Here is a 25619-nt window from a genome sequence, read left to right as displayed (position 1 = left end):
GGAATTATAAGTACATAGGATGACTCTGACCCTCGTGATAGTATCTGGCTCTTCAGCCGAAGCTCACATGTCCTACAGAGATAAAGTAATTGCTGCAAAAATGGTTTCTGTTTATTCATTTTTAGAATACATGAACAGTTTCTTAGGGACTGCATTAAAACTTCCAACTAAAATCCAAGTATCACATTCAGGTCATCTCCTGACATGCAAAAATAGTCTCAAAAGGTCTTCAAAATGTTTTGCAACTTCATTCTGTATCAACATGAGTTCAACCGAAGCGTAAGATGAGTCACTCAGGAATAAATATTGATACCCAACTTAGCAAATGATGTATGCTTAACAAGTTAGTGGATATCTATCTCTTTCAGGGAATAAGAGTAACAAAAGCAGAGGCATTTCTTCTTTATCACTTTCTAGTAGAAGATTTTCTAGCACTTATAATTATCACAGACTCTCTTTCAAAAGGTCCTGTGATTAGAACTCGCCCACTCAATCTACAAGCCTAATTTGGTCACCAGTACCCGAGTGGCAACGCTTTTGTCTTTGTCAAGGGGGAAGATGATGTGGGAGAGCTAGTAAAAGCATGCTGCAATGGTCAAGGTTGCTCAGGACTAGGGGGTTTATAATGAATTGAGTAAAATGAGGTTCAGATGGTATCAACTGCAGTTGTGGAGATGATTTGGGAATTAAATGTGACTATCAAAGCAGACTCAGCAGTTTCTAGTGAAGAGGGAGGATAGCACTAGGTGCTCGGAATTATCAAGGTGGGTTAGAATAATGTTTTGCAAGGTTGTACAAAAATAGTTCAAAATCATCCAGTGGCTGAGGGAATTAAGCATTTGGCCTTCTGCTGCTAAATAAGGGCTTGCAGGGAAGGAGATAGATATTTGTGTCTTCTCTGCAAGTTATATTGCTGTAAGGAAAATCTCATTCTTGTAATTCAAAGAGCAAGTTTCAACTGTAATCTATTAGAACACTCACAAATGTGTTCCCCTTGCTTATTGATCTAGAACATTGGTGTTATACTATTCTAAATCAGGACTCGTCCAATCAAAGATTCCCAAAAGACAATTCAGCATTTCTGAATATGGATGTCAAATATTGCCTCCTGAGGAGACCAAAGGCCTTCCATTTGCATCTGACCCCTGGGTCTTTCAATATTAATTTGCAAAGTCTACATAAAGAAATGTTTGATGTCGCATTTGCTGAAAATAACTTCTTATTTTAAGTTTAAGTCTCCTGCCTCCCCAGAGCAGGTTCATCTTCAATAAGGAATTGAATCATTAAAGAATTACTGTCCTCCTGCTGCTCCATATCAGATGTCAGGTGTATTAAAGTCAGTCCAATACATGGTCTGGATGAGGGCATCATTAAAGTAGAAGAGACTGCGAGACACAATAACCTCTGGGACATCCAGCTGTCAGAAGTTTTCCTTTGAGGAACACATCATAGTTTTTAGAGCTTGAGCATTTTCTGACTGTGGAAAGGCTTCGCCCAATTTTGCATCCAGGAGTGTCTCTTGAACTTCAGACTCAATGTCAGCCACAAGCTTGAGTTCATGTAAGTGAGCAACAGAAGGAGGTGAGATAAGTTCTCGGGGATCATTTGAATGTGAGGTTTAAATTATAGATGTGAAAAAGCCCGTTGTCCAGACAGAGATAGATGTGGATGCCCTGTATTTCTCAAACGAGAGGTCCCTGCCACCATTATTTTGGGGAATATCATAGATTTCACAAGTCGAATCCTAAATAAAGAAATCTGAGATGGTAATGATTTGATCCTGCTATGAAGTGGACAAACCAGTGAGGCTAAATTGTTAATGTGGAACTAAGCATCTTAGAGGTAAATCTTTGTCACATAGTTTCCATGTTAAAGGAAGTCTAAGATTTACTGAAAAAGCTACTTAGAAGTGTTCTTCAGAAAGGCCTGTCTTAAAATCAAACAGTGCCATTTAAAGTCCTATTGCCCTTCTTTGCACTGCAAAGAGTATGGAATAAAAACAAGTTGCTAGACTCGAACCTGCTCTAGAGCTCAAAATTCTAAAAGATTACGGAATTCCATTAAAGATCATTTTATACACGGCATATAGTAAATGTGTAAGCCTTCTGTGTCTGTAACGGCAAGGGCTAATCTTGACTACGGAAACACGCTGATTTTGAACAGCTCCAATAGTGCAACACACTGGTTACTGATAGCCAGAATGCAGAAGCTCAATCAAAGAACAGTACGAGGAAGCATAACCCGGCGTCTAATCTACTTTCCTTATATTGGCTTGCCATCTCAGAGAGTTTAGTTTATGGCACTGGAAGGCACCCTTCAGACCATAAATTGAGTTTGGCAAGCTTTCTGACAAACAAGCAGGGGCCTTACAAATATTATTGTTCGCTTTGGCTACAACACTATTCTTTTTTTCTGTCGGAGACGGATTGAACCAAGCCAACATACTTACCACTGCAACCTGGAGTGGACACCTAGCTTGTTTTGCTGATTGGTTTATGAGGAAGAAACCCAGTGTCAACATCCACCAAGCCAAGCCAAGAACAAAGCAACCCAGGGGTAACATTTTCCTTTTGGAACTGGTGCTGCCATTGCTTACTGTAACCGACTTCCGCAAGTCCAAGAGTCTACCATGTCAGCAGGGTCAGGGCAGCAAACCCTAATCCCCGCTAGGTGAGCTGTGCTGAGCACACACCATCCGAAGGGGCATCATTGACATCGCCGAACATCGAAAGCGGTCAGCACTGCCTGCTGTACTAGAACTTAACGGACATAAGAGACCAAAATAACCAAAAAGGGGAATCCATTCTTTAAAGGGTGTCAGCGTTTGCTAGCATCAGTAAAGACCAGTTCGGCCTCCCTGCCGACAGTTCGGCCTCCCTGTAGACACTATTCATTCCCCCCCCCCCCCCAGTAACTCCCCCAAAAGTGATAATTTCATGCCCTCATTTAACGTTGTACTGCACTGAATGTGAGCAGTAAGATGCTTTCTCTTTTGCAAGACAAAGCAGTGGCTGGACACTGATTTATTAATTTTCATTGGATGGTTTATTGCTTTCTGAGACTCTATCTAACCCAACACCACCAAGTCTTGGTCTGCTGGATTTCGCTTCCCTTAGGTTTAAGTGACTCTCGTGAGCACAGTCAGATATACGCGGAGGCCTGGCATGCAAAGGTAGACACACTTATGGAGAATACAAGAACAGATGCGGCAGAGACCTTACATGCCAAGGTGGGCATACTTATATGGCGAGTACAAGCAAAGATGTAGCAAATGCCGGCCATGCAGAGGTGTCAGAGAAGCCTGGAAGGCACAGGCAGGAATTGAGACAGTTAGAATAGACACAGTTGCTGCAGAAGTCTGGCATGCAGAGGAGGACAGACATATTGTGAGTGTAAACACAGAAGCAGCAGCAGCTTGGCTTGCAGAGTAACACTAGTTCTGAAGACATAGTGAGTACAAGCACAGATAGTACAGAAGTCTGGTATGCAGATGCGGGCAGATATACGGTGAGTACAAGCACAGATGGTGCAGATGTCTTGCCAACATGAAGGAAGTACAAGCACAGATGCTGCTGAAGTCTGGCATGTAGAGGCGAGTAGATTTACAGTAAGTATGAGCATACATGTTACAGAAACATCAGATAACCGACTTAGGGCCTTACACACGAGTTCTGCATTAAATGGATGACAACTGCTGCATCCGGTAAATACTGTTTTCTTGGCATGGGGTATAATAAGAGTTCTGCAGGTAGGGCTGAGAAATACGTTCTGCCTTTGAGGGACGCTGTGCATGGACCAACTGCAGTCCCTGTATGACTTCTGCCTGTTTACCATTTCAGTCTTTGACATACTGGAAACCCTATATTTGCTTCCATGGATTACTGATCCCAGAATGTTCTGTCAAGCATGCACTGTTTATTGCTGTCCATTGTGATAGTAGTACTGCAGTTCCTTAGCACTGGATTCTTTCCTCCAGAACTTGTGAGATTGGAATGGCACACAACAGAAATAGTATTGTGTAGGCCAGTCATGCGACTCCACCCTGGGTCTGCTGCTGCTTGGAACTATTTATAAGCTGTCATTGACTGAGGCTCCTTGTTTGTGCCCTGAAGTTTGAACCTATGTGTACCGGACCTCGTGTTGCTTATTTTCATGTCCAGTTCCTGCCTTGTTTCAAGGAAAGCCTGCATCTTATTCCTGTTCGGCTTGCTGATGATTTCTCTCAGCCCTGAATTGCTTTACTCCCTTATCTGACTTTTCCCTACAGTCCCCAATTGTTCCTAGTTTGTTCCCTATGTTACTACTATTATTTCCACTTTTCTTATTCGGTTACTTCTGTCATAGCTCTTGCATTTTCACCCCCGTCTCATTGATTCGGCCTCCTTTTTATGTTCCCATTCCCAGAGTTACTCTTGCAGTCTCTAGTTCCCTTGAAGCTCCTGTCTCTTGCTTCATACAGTTCCTAGAGTCCTTGTGCTTAATTTGCCAGTGTGTTCTCAATTTACTCCTAGAATGCCCTGCTCCTATTTCCAATAGCTCTTAGTTTCCTTTCTAGTGTTTGCTATGAGCACTGCTCTTGAGTTTGTGTCTCCTATGTGTTCTATTTTGTCCTCACCCGTGTATAAGTGTACTGATTTTGTATACCGATTGGCTTCTGGTTTCCAGGTGGCAGTTCCAGACCAATCCTTTGTCTTGTGCTACATGTAATCTTAAATGCATTAACTGTGACAGTGAGACATTTCTATTTTCTTAGGTATCACCACTGTCTCCTGCTGGACTCAAGGTCTTGTCTCATGTATGTAAGTGCAATCCATGTTTGTGACCTTGGTTCCAGACAGAGAATCACTTTTGCAGACTCCTTTCTACAGAGTTTGCAGGGTGACTATCTGTAAGAGTAACCTGCACAAAAACCCTGACATTCCCTGTTGATGTGAATTTCGGACTCTCACCTATGTACAATCCCAGTGGTTTGTCCATTATTGGTTTTGTGCCCGGTTTGTTTAGGGTTGCTTTGCCTTCTCTATCCTGGGCTTTACCCTGTTTGGATCTGTTCTTTCCTTGTGTGTGCCTTTGCATGCTTCTTTGCATCAGTACATTACTTCTGTGAGCAGATATTCCTTGACCGTGATGGGTATTCTGCCTGGAGTTTATGATCGTACCAGTGTTTTCTACACCAATTACTGCATTTTTGCTTTTTTTCCAATCATTTACACGCAGACAGCTTCACCAAGTTTTTCATTGGCAAAATAGGTCTGGGGAATAATCTGGATGTGAGGTAATTACCTTGTGTGATATGTGCAACCTGAAGTAATTATTCCACAACCCATGCAATTCAGAATTTACATAATGCATATGAAGCCTGGTGTGCAGAGGAAGAAGGGTACTATTGCCGCTAAAAATTAGAGAGAGGGAGGACTAACACACTGACTGGGAAAAACGAATCAAAGAGACTAGTTGCACAAAGGCTGGTAGTAATTACATGCACATTAAACTTACGGAAGGGGTCGTCTCTTACCTCTTCACGATGGATCCGGGATAGGTAATTCACAAACAGGTTGTCTGGTCCTGGAGGCTGCAGAGCAAAGAAAAATACTTTTAAATGTATGGTACTTCTGAGGCTCTTAAACTGTAGTCTCTCTCCTGCTACCAAATGTGTGGGTACCCTGACACCTAGTGGCACGACCGAACACTGCATCAGAAAGCTGTAAGACAACACTGCACATGCCTGGTAGGGTGACTCAAGTATAGAAGGCAACCCATTTATCTAAAACAACGCTTACCTATGAGCCCAGTGCTAAGTCAACTCTTTTGACTTTTGTCTAGTCATAGGTGTTAAACCTCAATGAAGCACACAGAACAGGTTCTGTAGCAACAGTACCCAAAACATCTCTTACCTCTCAGGAGCATGGTAGTTCATATATTAGATAAACATTAAGACAAGGATGGAGGGAAAGCAAGAGGAATATTGGGGTGAAGACAGAAACAAAAAATTACAGCTGTAAAGGGAGGTTGTGTAACAATGGTAAAGAGTGTTGTAAGGATGACCCCGCACAAATGAAATAAGTAACACGTATTTATTAAATCAGCAACACACGTGAGAGGAGTAGTCTGGAAGACCTTGCCTACACATCCTGTCTGATCAGTCTCTAGTGTCTGTTCTCGCAACATTGAAGAACGTCCAGAAGGTGACAATGACATGCAGGTTATAACACCAAGTACGGTGTCCCACCTCTAACATTAGCACATGCCCATACATAACACGTCTTTCCCCTTTATTGACAAAAGGGGTGCAATACACACTAAGAATGAATTATGTTGTACCTTAAGTATGAAAACCTTTACCCCAAAAATATCATAAAACCAAGTAATAAATAAATATAATATAAAACAGTCCTATTAACAATTAACAAGTATGATCAAGTTATACAAATAAAGGAGCACAGGGGGTCGGATCTGTGGAAACGCATGCCTACACTGATAAGGAACTCACTTCTAACCACACTTCCAACCTTTGAGGTTGGGGACCAAACCCAATACACTCCCACGAAAACCATCTTACTTGCAAAATTTGGGCTGACTCCCAAGAAGTATTGCGAAAGATTTAGGGACAGCCAGAAGCTCCCCAACCAGTTCTGGGTAGAATGTATTGATCACTCCAGTGGCTTGATGAAGGACAGAAAAGCAAATGAGTATGATGGGTTTTACAATGTGATTATGAGAGAACACATGCTCAGCATTTGTTTTGCAGAGTTGCACAGGCACCTTGTTGACAGTAAGCTATCTGACCCCTGGAAGCTTGCTGTGGAGGCGGACCTCTGGGCTAGCACCAGTGTCCAAAAAGGTATCTGGGGGGAGCTCTCACAAAGGTGGACAAGATTCCCACCAGAAGAAAGAAGGGGGAGAAACGCCTAAAAATAAGGAGTACTCAAAAGGCCCCCAAAATAATTACCAAAAGGATAGTGCTAATCAGCCCCAGTGTGATCCGAAAAAAGGAATGCTTTCTTTGACCAGAAGACAGGGAGTTTTGTACCCCAATGTGCTGAGTGCTACAAATATGGACACATAAGGGTGACTCCAAATGTCCCAAGAGGGCACAGCCCCCCACTGGTGGGCAGACACCAGGCTTGGTGAGAGTAGCGCTTGTGGAGGAGATAGAGCCCGTCAGTTTGGAGGGGGGACAGACAGAGATGGCAGTAGTTTCCCTAGAGGATAGAGAAATGGTGCCTAGTGGCCACATGCATTTCAAAACTTACAAGTATAGGCAGTACGTCACAATTAATGGGCAACGGGTGGAGGCTATACGTGATACAGGAGCCAGCAACATGACAGTCGATTGTAAGTTGGTGTCAGCAGAACAGATCCATCCAGACACATTCCACAAAGTCATAGTTGCCAAAAATCATGAGAGCCATTTACCGGTGGCTCTGGTTCCCTATGAGTGGCATGGGGGAGGGGGGAGATCTCCAGTTCTCTGAAAGTTGCCTGCCATTCCTGTAGATTGTCTGTTAGTCAACGGCCTTCAGCACACTACCTGGAGGGGGGGTAGGGCTCAGGTTTCACTTGGAGATGACGGGATTGCCTGAGTGGGTCTGTATAACCACAGGGTCCATAGCTGCCCAGGTAGGGACTCAAAGGTATCTGGAGCAGAGAGAGCGTCCCACCCTTGATGGCTTGAGGCGGCGGGCCTCAACCCATGCAGCAGGAGAAGCTTCTGGGATCAACTAATCCATTGGGAGAATGATCTCCTCTACAGTGAGCCTATGGTTCCAGGTACTGGAGCAGCCTGTGTGTTGTGGAACCTCAGTGCTAACAAACCTTCCTACTAGGTTTGGCTCACAACATACCCGTCAGGACATTTGGGGCAAGACAAGACCTTCGCTAGGCCTGTCTCTCTCATCTATTGGCCCAGAACGAGGACAGACTCGAATACATTCTGCAGGACCAGTTCCACCTGGCAGACCATTGGGAAGTCAGATAAAAAGGACACAGCTTCCCTGACCCCCACACGTTGCTGGCACCCCCTTTGCAAGGGAGGGCTCCATCATCAGTCCCTTGGACCCCAGGACAGCCCTATGCAATAGGTTTATCCTGGTCCTAATGGACTATGCTACACGCTACCCAAAGGCATCCCTCTGCGGACAGTGACTGTACCTCTGGTAATCAGATATCTGATGGGGATCTTTACCCATGTGGGGTTCCCCAAAAGGATAGTGTCTGACTGAGACACTAACCTAATGTCTGCATGCATGAAGTCCACGTGAGATGAGTGTGGTGCAACTTACCAGTTCACCACACCCTATAACCCCCAACCCAATGGTCTAGTTGAAAGATTTAACAAGACCTTGAAGGGCATGACTGTAGGCCTACCCGAGGCCATTAGGTGTAAGTGGGATGTACTCTTGCTATGCCTTCTCTTTGCCTACAGGAAGGTGCCACAGAAAGGAGGAGGGTTCAGTCCATTTGAACTTCTCTAGGGAACCTCTGAGCATTGTCAGGGAGGGGTGGGAGAATGCTTTTTGGAAGCCCTCCCAGGATGTAGTCGGCTACATGCTGGCCCTCCTGAACCAGATGCACCACCCAGAACAATCTTAAGGCCAGTTAGGAAGTAATGAAACACTGGTATGACCAGAAGGCCACTTTGGTAGAGTTCAAGTTCAACCTGGCCAGAAAATATGAGCCGTGGAGCCATTTGGGCAGGAAAAGTGTGCCTCGCTGTTTTTCCTCACCCCTGAACTCAAACACCTGTGTGTCCATGATGTTGACACAGGAGACAGTCCCCTGTTAAGAACAACATTTACAGGTTCTCAGGCAGGGTGAAAACCTGAAATAAGGAGGGGGTCTCCAAGATATTGGCCTTCAGTTTGATTAGGACATCTAACAATCCCTGGTCCAGCCCTCTGGTACTGGTACCAAATGAGGCCCTGCCGGGTGCCAAACCAGATCTCTGGTTCTGCATGAACTATCAATGTCTCAATTCAGCCACCAGAACTGACCCACACCCCATCCCCAAAGTTATTGAGCTCACTGACAGGCTAGATGATGTCAAATTCCCCAGTACTTTTGATTTCACATCAGGGTCCTGGCAGATCGCCTTGACTGAGGGGGCAAAAGAGAGATCAGCATTCTTAACCCCAGAGGGAGATTACCAATTCTGGGTGATGCCCTTTGAATTGAAGAATGCCCCCGCTATCTTCCAACTGTTGGTTAACATGGTCATGACTGGTAAGGAGGTTTTCTGTGCCACCTATTCAGACAACATTGCCGTCTATAGTATTAGCTGGAAGGAACACCTGCAGCACCTCCGTGAGGTGCTTCAAGCCCCGCAACAGGCAGGCCGGATATTCAAGGCAAGCAAGTGCCAGACTGGGCAGGGTTCAGTGGTGTATCGGGGACACCTGGTAGGTGGAGGTATGGTGCAGCCCTTCCAGGCCAAGATTGAAACCATCATGGCCTGGGAACCACCTACTACCCAAACTGAAACGAGAGCCTTCCCAGGACTCACTGCCTATTACCGCTGATTTGTTAAGGGCTATGGCACCATTGTTACCCCTGAACTGAGTTGACTTCTAGGAACCAGTCCATATTGGTGATCTGGACCGAGGCTTGTCAGAAAGCCTTTGATTCTCTCAGGGAAGCTGTGTGCACAGCCCCTGTGCTCGGGCCACTGATTTCTCCAAGGAATTAATCATGCAGACAGACCATTAGGAAATGGCATAAGAACAGTCTTAGCAAAACTCAATGAGGAGGGCCTGGACCAACTAGTAGCCTTCATTAGCAGGAGTCTACTTCCACAAGAACAGAGGCAGAGTGCCATTGAAAGAGTAGCTTTTGCTGTGGTCTGGGCACTGAAATAGCCGACTTTGGGACTTGTTCTAGATTCAGATAGACCATAGGCCTCTCAGATGGCTCATGCAGACGAGGGGTGAAAAACCTAAACTCTTGAAGTGGTCCATCTCCCTACAGGGAATGGTCTTTACAGTGAAGCATCATCCGGAGACTGACCACACCAATGATGATGGTCTGTCCAGATTCTTCTGCCTTAGTAAAGAGAGCTCCCAAGGGGTAGGGTAGCTCTCCCCACTTTCAGCTGGGGGGTGAGGGGGGAACATGTTAGGCCTGACAGCCATAGGGTGGTCTTCCCCCAATTTTTTGCCTTTCTCCCTCCACTTTTCTGTACTCGCTTTGCTGGCTTTAGGGCTCTGGTCCTTTACCACTGCTAATCAGTGCTAAAGTGCTTGTGCTCTCTCCCCTAAATCATGGTAACATTGGCTCAACCCAATTGTCATATTTAATTTACGTATATGTCTCTAGTAAAGGGCACTACATGTGCCATTGGTGTATAAATTAAATGCAAATAGGGAGCCAGCAACACTGTTTGTGCCACCCGCATAAGTAGCCCCTTAACCAAGTCTCCGGCCTGCCATTGCAGGGCCTGTGTGTGCAGCTTGCTGCCACTGTGACTTGGTATTTTAAACTACTTGCCAAGCCTTAAACACCCCTTTCATTACATATAAGTCACCCCTAAAGATGGCCCTTGGTAACCCAAAGGGCAGGGTACTATGCAAGTAAAAGGTAGGACATCAACTTGCATGTTTTACATGTCATAGTAGTGACAAAGTCTATTTCGTTTTTCACTGCTGTGAGGCCTACTCCTCTTATAGAATAGCATTGGGAATTCCCTTATATACTTTTAAGTGGTCATTCCTGATCCCAGTGAGTATCTTTATCATGTTTAGTATGGTTGGCATAGTAATGATAAATCCTCCTTGCTGTTCAAATTGGATTTAACATTACTATGATAAAAATGCCCCTTGTGCTCTCTCCCCTAAATCATGGTAACATTGGCTCATACCCAATTGTCATATTTAATTTACGTATAAGTCTATAGTAAAGGGCACTACATGTGCCATGGGTGTATAAATTAAATGCAAATAAGGAGCAAGCAACACTGATTGTGCCACCTGCATAAGTAGCCCCTTAACCAAGTCTCCGGCCTGCCATTGCAGGGCCTGTGTGTGCAGCTTGCTGCCACTACGATTCGGTATTTTAAACTGCTTGACAAGCCTTAAACTCCTCTTTCATTAAATATAAGTCACCCCTAAAGATGGCCCTTGGTAACCCAAAGGGCAGGGTACTATGCAAGTAAAAGGTACGACATCAACTTGCATGTTTTACATGTCATAGTAGTGACAATCAGTCTATTTCGTTTTTCACTGCTGTGAGGCCTACTCCTCTTATAGAATAGCATTGGGAATTCCCTTATATACTTTTAAGTGGTAATTCCGGATCCCAGAGGACTATCGTTATCATGTTTAGTATGGTTGGCATAGTAATGATAAATCCTCCTTGCTGTTCAAATTGGATTTAACATTACTATGATAGAAATGCCCCTTTTAGAAAGTGGACATTTTTCTGCTCTTAACTAAGGGCCATATGTATCAAAAAAGAGTTTTGCGAATCTCTAATTGCGATTTTTAGCGAATCGCAATTAGAGAATCGCAAAATGCAATGTATGTAGGATTTGCTAAAGATTTTGCCAATTCTACATATTCGGAGAAATGAGTGGGGTGCTCCCCCCTCATCCCCGCACCATGCGAACTCGCACCATTTCGAGTCTGCCTATTACACTGGCAAGTTGGAGAAGTGAGGGTAGTGCTTCATCTCCTCCCTGCACCGTTCTGAGTGTGCCTGTAGCCGCTGGCAAGTCAAAAGGGGGATGGGTATGCCCAGACGTGGGTCCCTTGCTCACTATGCCAGAATCAGGAATTACCACTTAAAAGTATATAAGGGAATTCCTAATGCTATTCTATAAGAGGAGTAGGCCTCACAGCAGTAAAAAACGAAATAGACTGATTGTCACTACTATGACATGTAAAACATGCAAGTTGATGTCCTACCTTTTACCTGCATAGTACCCTGCCCTTTGGGTTACCAAGAGCCATCTTTAGGGGTGACTTATATGTAATGAAAGGGGAGTTTAAGGCTTGGCAAGTAGTTTAAAATGCGTGGTGCTAGTCTCTTCCCCGCACTGTCTTGAGCGTGCCTGCCCGCCTTTCCGGCTGCCCCAAAGGAACTGAAAAGAAGGGACGTGCTGAGTCCCGAACCACATTTGTTCTATTTTTTCTACATGTTTAATGGATTACCGTAAGGGCTTCAAGAGAGGCTCATTGGTGTCAAGTGCTGACTTTTGACCCCTGCTGTTACAGAAGTATTAACTTGTGATGTCCCGATTGGATTTCTGTAGTCTTGGCGTTATCCTGCCCAGATAAAAATTCTTTCTTTTTCTAACCTGGTGTGGAGTCTCGTTTTATGGTGATATACCATGTTATTGTATGAGATATGTGTTACAGCAAACAAATGATAGACGGAAAGCTGACAATGCAAACATTCTCCCCCAGTCAAACGATCTGGGTTAAATCCATCGTTCTTTTGCACACTGCGCCACCCCAGTTTGGACCCAGCCATATGCAAATCAGTCTTGACCCTGTGCCTCATGGGAACAGTCCAGACAGAACTGTCAGGCCTGGTCCTCCATGGACCAGAAACAAGCATCCTGGGACTCGTTTCAGGGCATGTCACCCTTCTTCAGCCAGGCTAGCTTGAATACAGTGGCATAGTGAGCAAAGGACCCATGTCTGGGCATACCCATCCCACTTAGGGCGAAGAGTGTAACAGCAAACAAATGATGGACGGAATGCTGATAATGCAAATATTCTCCCCCAATCAAATGATCTGGGTTAAATCCATTGTTCTTTTGCCCACTACGCTACTCCAGTTTGGACCCAGCCATATGCAAATCAGTCTTGACCCTGTGCTCCATGGGAACGGTCCAGACCGGGCTGCCAGGTCAGGTCCTCCATGGACCGGAAAAAGCATCCTAGGACCGGTTTCAGGGCATGTCACCCTTCTTCAGCCAGGCTAGCTTGAATCCAGTGGCATAGTGAGAAAGAGACCTATGTCTGGGCATACCCATCCCACTTAGGGCGAAGTGTGTTACAGCAAAGAAATGATGGACGGAAAGTTGACAATGCAAAAATTTTCCCCCAGTCAAAGGATCTGGGTAAATCCATTTTTTTTTGCCCTCTACGCCACACCAGTTTGGACCCAGTCATATGCAAATCAGTCTTGACCCTGTGCCCCATGGAAACAGTCCACACCGAACTGCCAGACAAGGTCCTCCCTGGACAGGAAACAAACATCCTGGGACCAGTTTCAGGGTATCTCACCCTTCTTCAGCCAGGCTAGCTTGAATGCAGTGGCATAGTGAGCAAGGGACCCACGTCTGGGCATACCCATCCCACTTAGGGCGAAGAGTGTTACAGCAAACAAATGATGGACGGAATGAGATATGGCACAAATTCTTTACACATTAACTTCTAATTTAAACCTGCACTCTCTGTGCCAAGCTACTGGAGGTGAGCACAGGATATTTTAGTATTGTGTTTTGACTTACCCTGAGTAGGATCGTGGTCCCTACTTGGACAGGGTGCATACCTCTGCCAACTGGAGACCCAGTTTCTAACAGTCACATTATGATGTACCTTCAAATAAGGGTACTACTCACAAATGTAATCCTGTAACTTTCTTGGTTTAAATACAGAATGACCCACACTGCTAATTCTTTTGCTTGTGTGGCGCCTTCATTGTCTGGTAGAGAGATACCACTAACCTCCTGCTGATCTTGCTGATTCAGATGACCTAAGTTGTTGGGCAGATCAATATAATTCTCTAACCACCACTCACAATCTTTCTCCCACCACCACCCTTCCTCTTTATAGGATTGGCCATCATCCCTTTTGTTTACAGACATAAATGGAAGATAAATGCCATACCTTCCCATCACTTAATAGTACTGAATTTCAAAAAATGTTCTCTACTGTTAGAGGTTCTGAAAGCCCTTTTTAGTTCTTCCCAATGTGCCTACTTATTTTTACTCGTACAATATTACCAATGTTTATTTGCACTGTTTTGCTGTTATGCTTTAAGTCATGATGTGTTTTTATATACAGTTTGTGCCATTTCCAATTTAACTTTAACCACTTCAGATGACCAGTCGACCCTCCTTGCTGTTTTCAGCCAACCAACATTATCCTTGGACATTGGAGTTCTCCCCCTTATAAGTTCAAAAGGACTTGAACCTGTGCTCTCGCACACAGTGATCCTGTATGCCCACACAGTTTTAAGTGATTCTCTCCTCCACACCAAGCTATTGTTAATAGCCAGTTGGACAAATCCTTTGATCACATGGTTAAATTGTACAAGTGCTCCATTTCCAGCTGGGTGATAAACAGAAGTTGCCTTGTACACAATACCATTTCTTTTTAAGTAAGACTTAAAACATTCATTCAGAAGTAAATTGAGGACCATCGTCACTCAAAATACTCCTGGGTAACCCTTCTCTCATGAAAAGTCTATCAAAAATGTTTATAATGCTATTGATGTCTGCTTTTTTCACCACTTCCACCTACTTCTGGCCACTTGATTAAGCCCTACATTTTTCCAAGGCAAACTGGGGTAGAAATGGGTTGTATGGGTGGTCTGAGCGTAACTTGGGATTTGTCCGAATTTTTAAGCTGTATACAATCTCTTACTTTCCTTTTAATTTCTCTGTTTTCTCCCGGCCCCCAATACCAGCACTTCACCCTGCTCTTGGTTTTGCCTATTCCAAAATGTCCTTCATGACATATTTCCAGAACCCTGCTTTTTAATTTCTCAGGATGAACAACTTTACCATTTCTTAAGATCAAGCCTCCTTTAAAGGATAGTTCATTTCTCACTTCCCAAAAAGGAGACAAATCGTTCTGAATCATCTTCTTTTCAGGCCAACCCCTTGGAATCATACTATATACATTTGCAAGTAACACATCCGGTTTTTGTTCAATCTTCCATTCTTCACTGGAAATGCCATGAAATTCCTCTGAAATGTTCACCGGGCAAAATTCTTCCATCGCATCCTCACTCACTTCAGTCAATGGTAATGGCATTCGACTCAAAAAATCTGCCACCACATTCTTTGCACCCACAACATACTGTACATTGCTGAGGAGGCTCTCACCAGACCAGTTTGTAAAATGGCCTCCAGGAACCACATGCTTATACACAGTACCAGAAAGTCTCTAGGGAAGATCAATGAACCAAACAGCAAAGAGTGCAAACCACTAGGGTTAATTGGATAACACCAACTCCCTAGCGGATGCTTACCAGGGCATTATTCAGCGGAAGATAGCAATGGACCTTCTCTTAGTGCAACAAAGCCAAGACTTAAAGTAGTAGTTTTCCAAAGAGTTGCAGTGCTGCTTTAATAGCAAAGGACAGCATCTTGTTCTGTGAATGCTGTTACCATAGATTGTGAATCAAAGGGATTTTCGGTGGTCCTTATAGTCTTGCACATGTGTCCTACAGATCCAAAAACATAATCGGTTATTATGCTGATCTGCTGCCAAGACCTGGGACAGGTTCAGCATCTTGAATTTTTAGAGTAGGAGGATTTAGTATAAATGGTATAAACTCCATAGCGAATACAGACATTCCCATTGTGGGCGGCTTGCTCTATGGCTTTTAAAAGAAGTGGGCCCAGTGATGGTAGTGGGTGGAAAGCTTTCAGGAGGCCCCTGGACCCTCCCTACAGTGGTGTGCGTACCCTGCATTACAGTAGCAGTGGCCCTCTGCAATGATTGGAAATTCATTGTCAATGTAATGTCCTGCGGGAAATGGTTGGCTAACTGCTCCTAAATGTCTCTTCCTGGGCTGCGAGTTTAAAGGTGAAGAACAGAATTCCCACTGTGAAGTCTTTGCTTTGCAACACTGGAAATCCCTGGTCAGGTGGAAGGCAGACTGGGGTCTGCGCATTATCACCTGGATGGAACACAGCAATCTGCCTAAGAGAGTCCCCGTTTTGTACATTTCAATTATTTCAGTTATCACAATATTGTGTTGAAGAGAAGTTGTTTCAAATGGCTACTGAATAGCCTTGTTCTGACCGCCTGTCTTATGTCAAAAGACTTAAACAATATTTCAATTGCATGGAGAGACCGATTTCAAGACTGGTACAGAAGCATTTTTAAGGTTTCTGGATAACATCAGCTTTTGCTCAGCTGCTGTCTTGCCAAGCCTAATCGTAGCTGGTCATCCTCCTGAAAATGTCTTGGGAGCAAAAGGGAACCTAGATCCAAAATTATGGCATTGTTCCAGCACTAAATATCAGTAAAGCTCCTGAAAGTGCTCACATTGAGACAACACAAAATGAAGATTAAGAAAGCAAATAGAACAAGCATTTGCAATGCAATAGGTCTCGTATTAGGAAAGTTTGAGCTATTGGTATTGTAAATGACACATTTTTTATTTAGGTTTTGTTTTTGAAAATAGCGAAATTAATAGCTTTGTCATTTACCATGCCAATAGTTATAACTTTCGCAAATGTGACACCTATAGCATTTGTAATGCAATATGTGTTGTATTTACGTGACTTACATGTATTGATATTACAAATAACAATGGTTTTAAACATTTTTTAATAATTAATACTTAAATAAAAGTTATTGTAATTTATAATGGCAATAGCTTAAACTTTTGTAAATAACATTTGTGAAGATTATGTTCAGTGTATTTTATTGTGATGAAAATCCAAGAACATATGTCAAATATTCACATCTTTTTGTTACATTTGTAATAAAGCTTGAAACATTGAGATAACATATTTGAACCAGTTGTTGTTGAATGGTTGCACAGATTGATGCTGTGGTGGAGCTCAGTGATGTTGTGGTGCCACAGAGTGATGCTGTGGTGGTGCTGAGGGATGCTGTATGCTATGCTATGTTTTGCTATCCTATGTTTTGTTTTGTTATGCTATGCTATGCTGCTTTGTTATACTATGCTATGTTTTGTTATGCTATGCTATGTTTTGCTATGCTATGCTATGTTATGCTATGCTATGTTTTGTTATGGTATGCTATGCTTTGTTATGCTATGCTATGATTTGCTCTGCTATGCTTTGTTATGCTTTGCTATGTTTTGTTGTGTTTTATTATGCTATGCTTTGTTTTGCTACGCTATGTTTTGTTATGCTATGCTATGTTTTGTTGTGTTGGTATGCTATGCGGTGTTTTGCTATGCTATTATGTTTTGTTATGTTTTGTTCAGCCATGCTATGTTTTGTTTTGTTAAGCTATGCTGTTTTGTTGTGTTTTGTTATGCTATGTTTTGTTATGTTATGCTATGTTTTGTTATGCTATGCTATGTTTTGTTTTGCTATCCGAAGCTTTGTTTTGTTATGCTATGCTATGTTTAGTTTTGCTATCCTATGCTGTTTTGTTATGCTATGCTATGTTTTATTTTATTATGCTATGCTTTGTTTTGCTATGCTATGTTTTGTTATGCTATGCTATGTTTTGCTGTGTTTGGTATGCTATGCTGTGTTTTGCTGTGCTATTATATGTTTTGTTATGTTTTGTTAAGCCATGCTATATTTTGTTGTGTTTTGTTATGCTATGCTATGTTTTGTTGTGTTTTGCTAGGCTATGCTTTGTTATGAGATGTTTTGTTATGCTATGCTTTGTTATGCTATGCTTTGTTTTGGTATGCTGTGTTTTGTTATGCTATGCTTTGTTATGCTATGTTTTGTTATGCTATGTTTTGTTATGCTATGCTAAGCTTTGTTTTGTTATGCTATGCTATGCTGTGTTTTGTTATGTATGCTTTGTTATGCTATGCTCGATCTTCCCAGGTTTGGTCACATGTGATATTTGTGTCCTCGTGGAAAGCTTCTAGACTTCTCCCTTGTCATGGGCATAACCGATCAATAGCATTTAGGGCCAAATTCACCACTTATTAATAATGGGCCAATCCCTGGCAGTGCTTTTTCAGTTCCCCTGAGACACAGCGAGATGCTGAAAGCAATAGCATATTTACATTTTGTGGTTCCCATGCAGATATAGGCAACTCTTAACTCGGCTACATTCACATCACTTGGTGTCTTTTTTCGCTGTGTAATGCTCCTTATGTTGACGCAATACCAAACCCCACATTTATATCAGAGACACTAATATTTTGAATAGGTCTAAACCCGTGCAACAGCAATACTAAGACAAAAGTGGCTATGATGGATGAACACAGAAAATGCACTAGTGGAATAAATGTAAATTGTGACAACTTGCACATTCTTTTAGATTGCTTAAAGTTTCAGACACCACGGGAAATAATTTCAAAACCTCTCTTTCTTAAATAGGGTATCCATGAACGGAGGCAAGCAATAGCACTTTTAACTGATATGCGATATTTGGATGTGACATGTGCCTTAGGAAGATTTGCAGTCGCCAACAAAGGCATTTTATTTGATTTTTTAGTGGGACTTTTTAAAGCAGTTTTCCTTTTTAGTAATCGATAAATTATATGTATAGATTGCACTAAGTGATTTCATGTGTATTTATATGAAAGAGGTGATTTATTTTGATATGGTTGTATGATGTTTTCAAGACTAAGATAACAAATAAATATTCACTTACTGACTGTGTTCAGCTCTAAACCTCAGTATGCATATTCCATGTTGAAGGAGGCATTTTTGCAACCCATTGCCATGTAGTATCTCAGTGCATTTAATGACGAAGTCAAGCTTGAGCATACCGTGTATGACTTAAGTCGACCTCTATTATTGTGAGTTTATGAGAGATGCTATTTTTGACACACCACCTTCACTGACCTCCCTATGCTGCATTGAACGGTGCCCTGACATGATTTGTACCACCCTGAAACACTTTCAACAGCTGGCAGGCGAGTGCATCTGCGGCATCCTTCAATGTGATGGCTTCCTAGCACTTAGTTGTTGAGGTTGTGATGAAATGTTATTATCTAGCCATAGGAATTCATGTCTTTGTCGCTCATGTGGCAACATGCATGCTCACTTTACTTCCTGACCTTGTTTTCTTTGTCCTTGCAGTGTCTCAGATTGGCATGGTTTCTCTTTTGAGACAAACATTTGCCTGCGGTACTGGAATTGTGTGTGCCGGTCCCTCACTTTCACTGGTGGACTAGGTTCATAAGGGTATTTGTAAATTCAGGGCAAAAATACCTCCCTGCACTGTAAGCATTGGTTTATTTCGTGATCGTATCTGCCCCGTTATTTCACGAGCATTGCTGCCTCTTTGCCCCGTTATTTCATGAGCATATCTACCACTTTCCCCCGTTGTTTCATGAGTATATCTGCCACTTTGACCCGTTATTTCATGAGCAAAGCTGCCATTTTGCCCCATTTTATGTGTGGCACTTTCAGACATATCCTGCTTTGTAGCCAACAACATGTACAATACTAGGAATATTTGGCCCATAATGCAACTTTCTCTTGGCTAAAAATACAGGAGTGAATTTCGTATCACAACTGGCATGGGGCCACTTCGTAGCTATGTAAGAGCTCCCCTTCGGTACTGAATTTAATTAAAACCTAAGGCTAACCTGCTGTGTAGTGGAATTAAACATGCTTTGGAATGAAGTACCGGTTGTCCATATCAAATGACCAAATGGATGTTTGCGGAAATATATGCGGGCATGAACTCCCAGCCCTGACATTGGGTTGCAATAAGCGCTTATCGCCCAGGTAAAGGCATAGCACTTCCCTCAAGCGCTGCCGTGACGTCCGCCTTGTGCCGCTCAGCTGTTATTTTTTGAACGCTGAAAGCTGCAGCTGGGTGTTTTCCTTCTCCAAGAACCCCCTGGAGCGGGTGAGGGGAGCTCAGGCTGAAAGGAGACAAAGGCCGCAAGCCGCAGGTGATGGCAGTCTCTGAGGTAAAAGCACTTTGTGGAAATGAGACACCTAAGTGGGTTTTTGTGTTTAAAAGAAAGAGAAAACAAGCAGCAATATCGAGAGGTGGTGGGGGGGGGGGTTAAGGGGTAGGGAGAGACGGCTGGGCAGGCTGGAAAGCACTTGGTGGAAAGGAGACGCCTAAGTGGGTGTTTGTGTTTAAAAGAAAGAGAAAACAAGCAGCAATATCGAGAGGTGGTGGGGGGTTAAGGGGTAGGGAGAGACGGCTGGGCAGGCTGCGATGGGCTGGTGGGAGGAGAAATGCGAGTGAGTCAGGGAGGGGGTGGGCAGGCTGATTAGCTGCGGAGCGGATCTCTTTGAAGGAAAGCAATTAGGGGGGAGGTGGGAGGGAGGCTGATAGGCAGAAGGCTCGGGCAGATGTCAGATTAGAGGGAGGTGGTGGGCTGCCTGCAACTCGAGTGACCATATGGAGAGGGAGGGGGGTGGGCTGCCTGCTGGGAGAAGCTTGTGTGCCTTTGATGATCGAATGCAAGCTCGTGCACGAGGAGCTAGTGGTCACCTGATTTCACGTGAACTGTTGAAAATCCTAATCATAAAAAGTCAGCTTTGTGGATGGATGGCAAAAGGTCTCTCTACGAGACCTAAAAATAACTAGAAGATGAGATAATATTGATGTGCTGATTAAAAGGGAAATTGCTTTCAGATAACAATTTAACAGTCTAGTCTAAACACTAATCTAATGTATTCAATGAGAGGTATTGATCACAATTTCGGAAGCTTGATTCAGGTGAGGAAGTGGACAAATATGTGTCAAAGGTATATATGGTAGCTCAATATGATTGTACTGCCACTGGCCAGGCTGAGAAAACATATGACTATTACCATCTTTCTGGGAAGACAAGGTGTGTCCTTACATGGTGACCTCATTACCAAGACAACCCCCTCACAATTAGGTTGTGGCTAATGGGAGCATTATGGGGGATCTGGATCTGCTACATCTTTCTGTACAGATGATATTCTTTTATACGTTACAGATGTGCAAGTGGATCTTACTACTATAGCTCTTCTGAATGATTTTGCTAGCATCTCAGGATTACCTGTTAATTAGCCAAATCCTGAATCTTCCCACTCCGATTGAGGTATAGTTTACCTTAGCAAGTACAGTTGGATCCGAGGTTAAAATGGGAACTCATAACACAAATATATAGAGATTAATGTTTATCATTCTGCCGACGATCTCCAAGATGGTCAAATAGGGAGGGCAATCCAGGCGCTTAGAGTGCAAGTCATATACTGTTATTGGCTATGCAGCATTGATTAAAATGGTGGCCCTCGCACGCCTGTTATATTATTTTGCCAATCTTCATTTAATACTCCCTCGCTCATTTTTTAAAGACAATGACAAAACACTGGAAGAATTTATTTGGAATAAATGCTGCCGTTCAGTTGTTATCTCAACTTTTAAACGCCTGGTTGAAGCAGAAGGACCTGGACTCTCGGATTTTAAACAATATTACTTTAGGGTGCAATTCAGTGGGTTGCTAGCTGGATGGAAGGTCATTCCCATCAGTAATAGGCTTCTCTTTGTCAGATCATAACAGCAGCCTTGTTATTTAACTAGCAGCCCGCCCCGGCGTTGCCCGGGGCAGAAGGGGGCTGGGGGCAGCATTTTAAGCCTCTGTGCACTCCCGCCCCGACATTGCCCAGACCGCATCCCTCCCGCCTCGCCGCCGCCCCCCGCCGCCTGCCCCGACATTGCCCATATTGCCTCCCGCCTCCCGCCCGCTGCCTGCCTCCTGCCTTCCGCCCGAGCCTCCCGCCCGCCTCCCGCCGCCTTACCTGAGCTGCCCGCTCCGGACTTCACCGCCACTCCTCGCCGCACGTCACCGCTCCTCCCCGCATGTCGTCATTACATCTAGGTCGCGGTCAGCGCTACGTCGCAGCCGGCGCTAGTTTTAGGGGCCTAATTTGTTTAGAAATGTTACTTTTTTAATTGACGTTTTTTTTTGCTTTTATGTCGCCTATGTCCATCTACACACCCTGAGGATTCCAACAATGTATTGGGTGTGTGGATTGGCACTGTGGTTCCCGTGTTTACCTTGCCAAAAGGTTTCTGTTCTCTATTTATACTAGTAGTATAGATCAATACAGTAGACAAAATGCTTACAAACCTGTTTCCCTCGGCTACTATGCACAGCTCCGGAGTGCTTTTGGCGCTCAAGAGCGGTTTTCACACATGTGGCTCATTATGCTCCTACCCTCCTCCTTGGACTGTTGACTCCAACCAATCAAATTCAATCTACTCACGTAGGGTTATGGTCCGAGCAGGGTATATTAACCCTAGCTAATTTATTTACCAATGGGGAAATTATAGCATTTATGAGTGAGTTTGATATTTCCCCGAGTCATTTCCTTACTTTTATACAAATAAAAATGTTATGTTTGTGCTGTGTTGTGATGTGTTTATGTTATTTTTATTGCAAAAAACACAGTTGATGGACATAATGTAGAACAATGTCAAACATTCACCCCAGTACAAGGATCTGGGCCTAAATCCATCGTTTTTTTGCACTCCACACCACCCTGGGTTAGACACTGGCTATATGCAAATCAGCTCAGACCCTGTGCCTCATGGGAATAGTCCAGTCCGAACTACCAAGCCATGTCTTTCCCAGAACGGAATCAAGCATCCAAGGACCGGTTTTTGGCTATCAGCCTTCATCAGCATGGATAGCTTGACTCCAGTGGTGTGGAGAAACTGGGACTCACGTCTGAGTATACCCAGCACACTCGGGGTGAAAATTGCAAAAAACACAGTTGATGGACAGAATGTAGAACAATGTCATACATTCACCACAGTACAAGGATCTGGGCCTAAATCCATCGTGTTTTGCACTCCACACCACCCTGGGTTAGACACTGGCTATATGCAAATCAGCTCTGACCCTGTGCCTCATGGGAACAGTCCAGTCCGAACTACCAAGCCATGTCTTTCCCAGACCGGAATCAAGCATCCAAGGACCGGTTTCTGGCTATCAGCCTTCATCAGCCTAGATAGCTTGACTGCAGTGGTGTGGAGAGCCTGGGACTCACGTCTGAGTATACCCAGCACACTCGGGGTGAAAATTGCAAAAAACACAGTTGATGGACACAATGTAGAACAATGTCATACATTCACCCCAGTACAAGGATCTGGGCCTAAATCCATCGTTTTTTTGCATGTCTGGGAAAGACATGGCTTGGTAGTTCGGACTGGACTGTTCCCATGAGGCACAGGGTCAGAGCTGATTTGCATATAGCCAGTGTCTAACCCAGGGTGGTGTGGAGTGCAAAAAAACGATGGATTTAGGCCCAGATCCTTGTACTGGGGTGAATGTATGACATTGTTCTATATTGTGTCCATCAACTGAGTTTTTTGTAATTTTCACCCCGAGTGTGCTGGGTATATTCAGACGTGAGTCCCAGGCTCTCCACACCACTGGAGTCAAGCTATCCAGGCTGATAGCCAGAAACCGGTCCTTGGATGCTTGATTCCGGTCTGGGAAAGACATGGCTTGGTAGTTCGGACTGGACTGTTCCCATGAGGCACAGGGTCAGAGCTGATTTGCATATAGCCAGTGTCTAACCCAGGGTGGTGTGGAGTGCAAAAAACGATGGATTTAGGCCCAGATCCTTGTACTGGGGTGAATGTATGACATTGTTCTACATTCTGTCCATCAAGTGTGTTTTTTGCAAATTTCACCCCGAGTGTGCTGGGTATATTCAGACGTGAGTCCCAGGCTCTCCACACCACTGGAGTCAAGCTATCCAGGCTGATAGCCAGAAACCGGTCCTTGGATGCTTGATTCCGGTCTGGGAAAGACATGGCTTGGTAGTTTGGACTGGACTGTTCCCATGAGGCACAGGGTCAGAGCTGATTTGCATATAGCCAGTGTCTAACCCAGGGTGGTGTGGAGTGCAAAAAAACGATGGATTTAGGCCCAGATCCTTGTACTGGGGTGAATGTATGACATTGTTCTACATTCTGTCAATCAACTGTGTTTTTTGCTATGTTATTTTTATGTCATGTCAATATGTTATGTTATGTTGATTTAGAGTGCACTATCAGCCAGAAGGGTATGCTGGCGCTGAGCTGGTGTGCATCTAGGGACACCTAGGACCGAGTGATATTAGTCAAAAAGTCAGGTCTTCAGCTTCTTGCGGAATTCAAGAAGTGAGGAGGAGGCTCTTCGCAATTCATTCCAGGTCCATCATTTGAGGCCCTCCACGCATGAAGTAATTCAGATATATTTTGCACTGTTGGTAAAGGTGCCAAATTCATCAGATGGCTTTATCAGGTACATTTCCAACACTGGAACCAATCCAGGAGTTCCCTGCATATGAAATGAGCAGGAGATCTGCCAGGCACATTACATGATGCTGAATGGCAAAAAAATATTACAATACCGACACAAAATCACGCAACTAGTGTTTTAAATATATTCAGTTTCACACCTTGAATAGAGAATACTTGACCCCACACCGCATTGCTAGGATATATCCCAGAGCAAATTCCGCTTGTCACAAATGTCATACTCCAGATGCAGACCTATTGCATATGCTATGGCCCTGTGGTGCTCTTTCTCGTTATTACACTGATGTCACAGATATTCTGTTCCGTGCAATGAGCCGGACACTAGATCATTCCTTAGACTCACTGGTGCTGGGTCTCTCTGCCCTACCTAAAATGTGCAGAGCCTCAGCTAAATTAATAAATTTAGCATTGTTATTGTCCAAAATAAATATTACAATAAATTGAAAGAGCGCAGCCTCCCCAATGATGGAGACATGGCGTAATGTTTTACTTCCTTGCTTGTTACGCGAAAGTACACACTTACACAGGTACAAGCTGGTTTGAGGAAGCACATGGTTGAGATTCTTTTCTGAAAAATTGTTATAGCCTTGACAAAGATGATGCTAGTCCTCCATAAAGTCCCACCAAGTTAAAATACTTGCACTGGTAATAGAATTCAGTTGAGATTTCTTTCCATAGTTTTCCCCCATTCGGCAAGTCTCAATGTATGAAGCTTTTCTGAAGCCTTCCCTGTCTCGGTGCTGAAGTATGAGAGGTGATATCCCGTTATATACCTTGCTTAGAATGTCATTTATTGTATGGAGTGGTCGGTAAATGGAGGGGGTGGCTACTGCAAATTAAGGATGACAGTGGGGGGCAGGGATAGAAAAGAAGGTAAAAAATACAGAAACATACGAAATTAGCTCGTTTGCTTGGTTACTATATGTCAAGTACAGTTCCCTGAAGTGTGATGTATTCCAAGTGCCTATTATTGTGCTTTCTACTGTGTGTAATGATTGTATGATTGAAGAATGTAAAAAAAAAGAAAAGCATTCTGCAATAAACAATATGTGTAATGAATATGTTCTACTTTGCTCATCATTTGCGATTATCAAACACTTTACTTCCACACTCCCCCTCCCCAAAGCAAATCATAAAACATTGTTTTTCTCTTTTTAAGTAATGCGGAAACAGAAGTACCCCAAAAATAGAATGCGCCCAACTTCAATATGCATACTTAACACTGAAATAAATGTTTATTATTGTCTTTTCTGTATCTACAATAAACTGTTGTAGTAAGTTATGGGAACTCTACAATTGGCAGTGCTCTTGCCAGACTCTTTCCTGATCCACCAAACCAAGAGCAATTCAGAAACCTACAGGGCACCAAATGTCAGACCAAATCTGCTTGACGAGCACATATTGGGTGGTATTAGGTCTTAATATGGAGTCAGGAAAGAGTAATCCGTGAAGACAGCTTGTACAGAACTTTAAGCCACTCTACAGACGCCGCAAAGCACTGAGAGGGGCATAAGT

The 25619-nt window shown here is 43.6% G+C and overlaps 1 protein-coding gene across 1 annotated transcript in view; it reads right to left on the bottom strand.

Annotated features, from left to right (window-relative positions):
- HID1 (HID1 domain containing) overlaps window positions 1-25619 on the bottom strand; it is a 220717-nt gene that overhangs the window by 84023 nt on the left and 111075 nt on the right. The window contains exon 8 of the mRNA XM_086930796.1: window positions 5516-5572. Coding sequence (XP_086786922.1) covers window positions 5516-5572 — 57 coding nt within the window. The remainder of the gene's footprint in view (window positions 1-5515; window positions 5573-25619) is intronic.

The sequence above is a fragment of the Lissotriton vulgaris genome, chromosome 7 (assembly GCF_964263255.1).
Source record: "Lissotriton vulgaris chromosome 7, aLisVul1.2, whole genome shotgun sequence".
In the NCBI taxonomy this organism is placed as follows: Eukaryota; Metazoa; Chordata; class Amphibia; order Caudata; family Salamandridae; genus Lissotriton; species Lissotriton vulgaris.
Note: the sequence above shows the minus strand (reverse complement) of the source record. Positions and strands in the feature narration are given on the sequence as shown.